General features: G+C 59.6%; 1 protein-coding gene across 1 annotated transcript in view; it reads left to right on the top strand.

The window, feature by feature from the left end:
* The first annotated feature begins 1,047 nt into the window (after window positions 1-1,047).
* Window positions 1,048-7,310, top strand: part of SMTN (smoothelin) — a 21,255-nt gene continuing 14,992 nt past the window's right edge. The window contains 7 exon segments of the mRNA XM_017746491.1: window positions 1,048-1,119; window positions 4,313-4,473; window positions 4,716-4,809; window positions 4,902-4,980; window positions 5,074-5,357; window positions 6,840-6,942; window positions 7,155-7,286. Coding sequence (XP_017601980.1) covers window positions 1,048-1,119; window positions 4,313-4,473; window positions 4,716-4,809; window positions 4,902-4,980; window positions 5,074-5,357; window positions 6,840-6,942; window positions 7,155-7,286 — 925 coding nt within the window.

The following is a 7,310-nucleotide window of genomic DNA, read 5'->3' as shown; positions in this document are numbered from 1 at the left end:
TCGGGCGGGCGGTGGTGCCCGGAGAACCCCCTACAACTGCCCGGTTTAGGGCAACCCCAGGGACCCCCGGCCCGGGACTGGGGCTGTGCTGGCTGCCCCGGGGGTTGAGCCGGGGTGGCCCGGCCCAGCGCTGGGGAATGGTCACAGCAGGAAGCTGAGTCAGCCGGGAAGGCAGGTCTGCTGGAACAGGAAGGAGTCGGGATGCCGTCGGGAAGCGGGGGGTGTGCCGTGGGGGGGCGCGGGGGGGGCGCCCCACCGAGTTCTCCTGTCCTGCTACCCTCAGCCATCTCTGCGTGACGACATGCAGACCTTCCCGTGGTTCGAGCAGAGAAGTCTACTTGCTTCTCGTGGGGTGATGTCGGGGCTAACAGACCACCCATCCAGAGGTTTGGGGATGGGTGGTCTGGGTGTTTCCCCATCCTGCCAGTGCTCCAGCTCTGCCGTGTCCCAGCCGAGGTCTCTGATCTGAGATGGAGCCCCAGGAGCAGTGGTGGGTTCCTAGTCTCTGGCTAGCCCAGGGAGGTGGATCTCATCCTGCAGCAAGCACTGGTTCTGTGGGGGCTTTTTCTTTGATGTGCTGGGGCTTTGCCTCCCCAGAGCACCATGCTTGTGACCCAGATCTCCCTGTGCTTTGTGGCACAGGCTGGGGAAAGCCTGCTCTGAGCTGACGTGAGGCAGGGAAAGAATTATTTTTCCTCTGGTTAGGTTTTTGGCACCACTCAGCTGGAAGAGGATTAGTCCATATAAGGGAAAACTGCCTCTCCCACTGCTTCCTCCCTTCTCTGCTCTCCCCAGCTCTCCACTCTGCCTTGCTTCTCCTCATTTCTCCCGGCAAGTGACACCTAGGCAGCAGCATCTGATGTCCCCAGGGAAACTGGAAGAAGGAGGCTGGGGGACTTGAGGAGGTCCCTGCAGCCCCCTCACTCCTGTGCTGGCTGGGCTGGGAGCTGCCAGGAAGCCTCTGACCCGCAACTCCTGCCATAGGCATCCATATGATTCCCTCCCCAGCTGCCCACTGGTATCCCAGTCCCAGGGAGGCCAGTTGGGATGAACCAATGGTGCAGCATAAAGGTGACCAAGGGCTTGGAGGAGCCGGAGGAGGGAGCTGTGGGGGATGGGGTAGGTGCTGCTGCAGGGTGGCCTTTAGATGGATGTCCAGAAGCAGGGGATTGTTTGAGCGCTCATGGCTGTGCTGAGCTCCAGGCTGCTGGCCTTGGGCTGGGGAATGCTTCCCTCTCCCAGCCCCTCCAAATCTTAGTCTGGTTAATTAGGGAGGATGTAAATATCTTTGGAGGCAGGGCAGGCTTGAGCTAGGAAAGTCGCTGCCATGAGATCTCCTTCTTATACCCAGTAGCCTTTGGCAAATCTTCGATGGCCCTGAGAAGCACTGCATCCCTGCCATGTCTCTGTCATCCAGTGTCCTTCCTGCTTTCCTCTGCCAGGGGACACCTATGCTCCCATGGCTCTTTCCAAAGGTGACAGTGAAGCTTGGGGCTGTAGGAGGTGCTCAGTGTGCCAGGTTCATCTGATGTTGCAAAGCGGTTTCCCAGTGGCCGGGCTTCAGCCTCCAAAGTGCTGTGTGCTCAGGCACTCCAAAGAGCCAGATGGATGCAGGGCTAATTGCAGCCCTCCTGGAGGAGCTGCCCACCTCACCAGGGCTCTGAGCACTGTTGTGTTGGGCACCAGTGGGGAAGCACCCTATGGGCGCTGTGCCAGTGCCCTTTCACAGAGGCACTCTGTCGGCTGAGGAGGGTATTTGCTTGGAACCATTAATTTGCTGGAAGCTGAGCAGGGCCCATGGGGCCCCGGAATGTGCTGATCCCTGAGCCTGCCTCTGCCGGCAGGGCTGGGCCCCTTGGTCCCTTCGCAGCTGTTGCGGTTTCCAGCATGCTTTCCCCTGCCACTGGCCACGGAGCTTCCAAAGCTGCCTCATCCCAGCTCCCTGCTGACGTGGGCTTGGAATAAGGCATTTTCTCCTGCTCTGCCATTTGTCCTGTGGGGAAAAGCCTTCCAGGACTTGGGTGCAGGTCAGGTCTCAGCTGGAGCCTCCTGGATAGGGCAGACCTCAGAGCCGGCAGATGGGTGCCACACAGCACACACTGGTGCCAGCATGTTCCCTGCACTAGGGTGTGCAGGGCTGGTGTCCCATTGTGTCTGCCTTCCCTGGCACTCACAATTTACGCAGCTGCTGTGCACACGCCCCTTCTCCTCCCTCCTCCCACCTTCCTCATCGCCCTGACCCAGCTGCTGGGGCCAAGCCACTCACTGCCAGCAGCTTATTTAGTGAAGGGCCAAGGCCTTGGCCACCCAATATGCAGTTGAGGACTATTTTCCTGTCCTCATAGCCTTTGGATAGCTGCAGGGAGAGCTGTCCTTACTGCAAAGCTCTGCCTCCAGCCCTTCATTTTGAGCTGAACCAGATTCCACCACTTCCCAGCCTATCAATGCTGCCGTGTGTGCAGGGAGCCGGGCTTCCCAGCTGGCCATTGCTGCTGGACCATGCCTTTGTCCTGGTAGTAGTGTCCCCACTGTAGCAGCCTCCTTGGGATGCCGTCAGCCATCAGGGGCAGACAGGAAATGAGAGGCCCATAAGGACGGAGGGGCTGGTTTTCTCTCTAACACTCCTCACTGCTCTGGCAGCACCATGTCTCCTGCTCTTCCCAGCTGCTTCCCTGGCCCTGTGGTGGCAGAGGTGCCTGCTCTGGATAAAAGCACAGAGGGGGCTGCAGGCTTCAGCTCTAGCCAGGATGCTGGAAGGGATGGTACTGCCTGCTGGCATGGTGGGGGCTGCTGAGGTGGGGGAGAAAGAGCACCCTGGCTCCAGGCAGCTCCCCCAGAGGTTATGTGTATTTTTAGAGTTGGTCTTCCCTAGGGGTTGGTAGTCCTGGCCACTGGGATCTTCCCAGCTGGGGAAGGATAATGCTCCCAAGTTGGGTTTTGCAGCTGGCAAGGGTTGGAGTACCACAGCTTTGGCTGCTGCTGGGATGGCACATGGGATCTCTGTGCCTGCTCTGTGCTTCCTGGCTTCACTAAGATGGGAATACTCTCCGAATATCACCAAACTCCAAGCAGAGAGGGCAAAGTGTGATAGCTTCTCAGAGTCTCTGCAGAGGGGTCTGCTTACAGGTGGTGATCTGGGGCCCCCAGTGTGGCTCAGTTCAGGTGCAATCAAGGGACTGACCCTGGATCTCTGCTGCAGTGGAACCCAGAGAGCCTGGATGGGTGGCCAGTCAGTGGCCCATGGGACCGGAAGGGAATGGACTGACGCTCTTGTCCTGTGGCACAGCCATGGCTTCTCCCAGCATGATAGATCTTGATGCTGACAGCAGCTGCTGTTGGTCACAGGGTTTATTTTTAACAAGATCCATGGGAAATCACTTCCCAGGTTCCTAGTGTCAGGGCAGTCTTGTTGTCCCACAGCAGGACAGTGTGAGGATAGTGGGCCCATGCTTGCCCTGGCTGGCCTTTCACTGCAGATCTGGCTGCCTTTTGCCCCTTCAACATCAGGAGTTGTGTTCATGGCCCTCTAGAAAAACTGGAACTGGTAGTGGGACTGGGGTGTGATCTGATCTGGAAGAGGGGGAGCAACTCTGGGTGCCCATGGCAGGTGCTGACCTTGGGTGGGCTGAGGAGCACCTGGAGTGCCTGTGAGATGTTCATGGGGGGCATCTGGGGGAGTTGTGGCTGTGCTTCCCACACATAAGGGGTTAGACTAGGATTTAGGACAGATCCCACTCATGGATTTGGCTCCAAAAGCTGCCTGCCATCCCCTAGCAGTGAATGAGGGTGGGGAGGGCTGCAGGGTGGCCAAGATGACCCCTGGGTGGGATGCTGGAACCTTTTCAATCAGCACCTCTGGGGGGACATGGGATGGGAAGAGAATGGGCTCTCCTGTCCCTTCGCTGCTGGAGGGGCTGGCATGGCTGGGAGGAGGGCTCATTCCAGAGCTGGTGGCACTGGGAGGGGCAGAGCTTCAGGGCACCAACCCTTGGAGGCTGCAGGACCACTGGTGGGTGTTCATTTCACATGCTCGTTTCTTTGACCTTTACATGCCCGGAGGTCTCAGTGCCACCATGGCAGCCCCTCCTCACCATGGCTGGTCCCAGCATCCTGCCCCAGGGGGGCCATGCCCACTTTCCACAGGGCATAGCAGTGCTGGGCAGCATGCACTGGGCATGTGGGTGCCACAGACAAGACAGCACCTTTGTCCAGAGTGTGGGCAGCTCATGGCAGCGTGGCAGAGGGCAGCACCAGGTCTGAAACGAGGGCTCAGTGACCAGAGCCAGTGCTGAGCTCTGCCCTGTGCACCTAGCTGGAGGCCACACTGGACCTGGCCGAGCGGCGCCGCATCCGCTCGGCCATCCGGGAGCTGCAGCGGCAGGAGTTGGAGCGGGACGAGGAGACATTGGCATCCAAGCGCTTCCGCCCAGAGCGCAGCAGCCAGCAACAGGACGACAAGGAGAATTGGCCACAGTGAGTCCTGTGGGGAGCTGGGGTCATTCTCTCCCTCTGCCCTGGGAGATGGGGACTGCAGTACCTGGCCCCACTGTGGCTGGGACAGATTTGGATGAACATGAGGGTGGGAGCAGCCTGGCACAGAGCAGCTTGGCACATGGTGGGGCCTGTTGCCTGGATTTGCCAGCTGCCCACAAGGGGACTTTGCTCGCAAGTGCCTGTGACAGCTCCCAGATGGCCACCGCTCTCACCCTGCTCAGGTCCCAGCACCTGGAAGAGGAGCAGCAGGCAGCCCTGGCTGCCTTGTCTGAGCAGCTGGAAGCCATCACCAGCGTGGAGGAACTGACAAAACTGGTGAGCAACTGTGTGCTGGGGGAGACCATTTGCTGGGATGGACCTTGTGCTGGGACTGACCCTGCTCTTTCCTGGGTCCTTCTCCCTCGCAGCTGCGGGCAGCAGGTGAGTATGAGGAGCGCAAGTTGATCCGAGCTGCTATCCGTAAGCTGCGGGCCGAGGAAATTGAAGGTGAGGCACCATTCCCATGTTCCGGGGTGGATGCCCTGGAGAGTCTGGGATGTGGGCAGCTCCTTCCTGAACACCATCTTTGCTTCCATCCAGCCGCGACCCTGGCTGGGAATGTGCAGAGCAGCCAGAGGGATGGCAGCAAGTCCCCCACTGTGCCTGGGGAAGCGAACATTGTCCAGAGGGACAATGCTGAAACACCAGCCCTTACTGCGAGTGAAGAGAGCTGTGGTGAGGGCAGCACCAAGCCACCAGGCACAGACAGGAGCAGGGAGAGCAGCCAGCAGGATGATGCAGAGCCAGCACTGGCTGGGCCAGACGAGAGTGGGTATGGGGAGGCTGTGGAGCAGCCCCCTGCCCAGGAGCCCGAAGGCTCAGTGGTGAGTGTGTAGGGCACTGCAGGGGGTGGGACGGTTCAAGATTTCACCCCTTCCTGGGGCTCCTGTGCCAGCCTTTCTGGAGCACAGAGCCCTGGGCAATCTGTGCTCGCCTGCCTGAAGGGACTGAGGGAGGTGGGGCTGGGGTCTTTGGGGGCAGGGGAGATATGGCTGGGCTGTGCCAGCATGGCTCCAGCAGTGGTGAGCTGAGGCTGGGGCCTCAGGCCAGAGTGCCCCATGGCTTCTCCCAAGAGTGCAACCTGGTGGGGATCTGGGAGCCCCTTAGTGCATGTGGTGCACTCCTCCCTGCTCCAATTCTCGGGGATGGGGCTCTTTGGAGGCAACAGTTGCTCATCTCTCCTGCAGCAGTTCCCTTGCATGGGTAGAAATCTTGATTCCCTATCCTCCTTCTCATGATGGCTGTTCCTGCCATCCTTCAAGGGTTCAGGGCTCATTCTGGAGTGAAGCTGGGGGCTTTCTGGATGGGTGAAGGATGAGCTGGTGGGCAGAGCTGGAAGGAATGAGCACAAGCTGGGGTTTTCAGTGCAGCAGGGGTGACCCTGCAGAGACTGTATGGTGGTAGGAGATCTCTGCACCCAACCCTGTGGGGTTGCCCTTTGAGGGTGAGGGTGGGAAGAGAAGCAATGGATTTAACCACAGCTGGGTGAGAAGGCATGGGTTCCCCCATCTGCCTCTGTCTATCCCTGCTTCTTCCTCTGCCTGCCCCAGGGCCGGAGCAGGAGGCTGCAGAAGGGATGTGGCCTTGTGCCGCCTTTCAGCACTGTCTGCCTCCCCATCTGGATGTGCTGGCATGCAGCCCCCAAGCCCTGGCTGGGCTGGGACATCACTGAGCAGCTGAGAGGGCTGTTCCATTCAGTCTGACTCATTGCTCCAAACCCAAGACCATTTCCGTCCTTGGGTTTGGGGCCTGGTCCCCCTGTGCCCCTTCAGGGTATGGGCCCATCTTCGTCTCCCCCTGCTCTGGAGTCATGGTGCTGCTAGAGGCACTGGCACAGCCAGGACTGGCACCTTGTTCCCTAGCTGACACCAGGACACCCTAGCCCTGCTCAGACTTATGTCAGAGACACATCTGTCACCTGTGTGTGGTCCTATGTCCAGAATATTTCATCATTTGCCAAGCAGAGCTGCAGGTGCCATGAACGAGGACAGGATAAAACTGAGTGTTTCCTGTATCATGGAGCCCTGGAGTGCCTGGGCTAGGGGCATGGGGCAGATTTGGGGTCCCCCTTCACTAGACACTGTCTCCCTCCCTGCCCACAGGATGCAGTGGGGTGTGGGGACACTTGTTGCCCTATGAGCCTCCTGCTGTGACCCCTGTGCAGGGACTGGCTTGTCCATTCCCGGCAGCATGCAAGCAGGGAGCTGGATAGCATGGGAAGAGACCACAGCCTGTATGTCCCTGGCTGGAATGGGACATGGTGGCACAGTCAGAGACTGGAGTGTGGCTGGTTCTGCTCTCCCCAGGCCCACAAGCGAGAGGATGTGGTGGAGCAGGAGCATGTCCCAGACAGGATGAAGGAGCTGTGCAGCCAGCAGGCGGGAAACCCCGAGAAACCCACTGGTCAGGGTGAGTCCCCACAAATGTCCGTGCCAAAGCCCTCTGGGTGCGTGCCTGGGGCAAGAGCTGTGCCTGGCCAGCTGCAAGATGATGGAGGGAGATGCATATGGCATCTCACAATGGTGGGCAGGGCAGCCAGGTGCCTGGAGGAGCTGCATGAGTAGGGATGCATTGCAGACAGCTGCAGGCTTCCCGAGCAGAGCCTCTTCTCTTACTCACAGCTGTGGTTTCGGGGACCCTTTTGCTCCTGGAGCTGCAGCCAGCCCCAGAGCCCGATCCAGAGCCTGAGGATGGTGGTGAGGACCTGCAGCATGGCCAGCCCCAGGGGCAGCCACAGGCAGCCTGGAATGAAGGGAACCTGGGCAGACCTGCCCGCA

Source organism: Corvus brachyrhynchos, unplaced genomic scaffold (assembly GCF_000691975.1).
Source record: "Corvus brachyrhynchos isolate BGI_N302 unplaced genomic scaffold, ASM69197v1 scaffold19, whole genome shotgun sequence".
Taxonomy (NCBI): domain Eukaryota; kingdom Metazoa; phylum Chordata; class Aves; order Passeriformes; family Corvidae; genus Corvus; species Corvus brachyrhynchos.
Note: the sequence above shows the minus strand (reverse complement) of the source record. Positions and strands in the feature narration are given on the sequence as shown.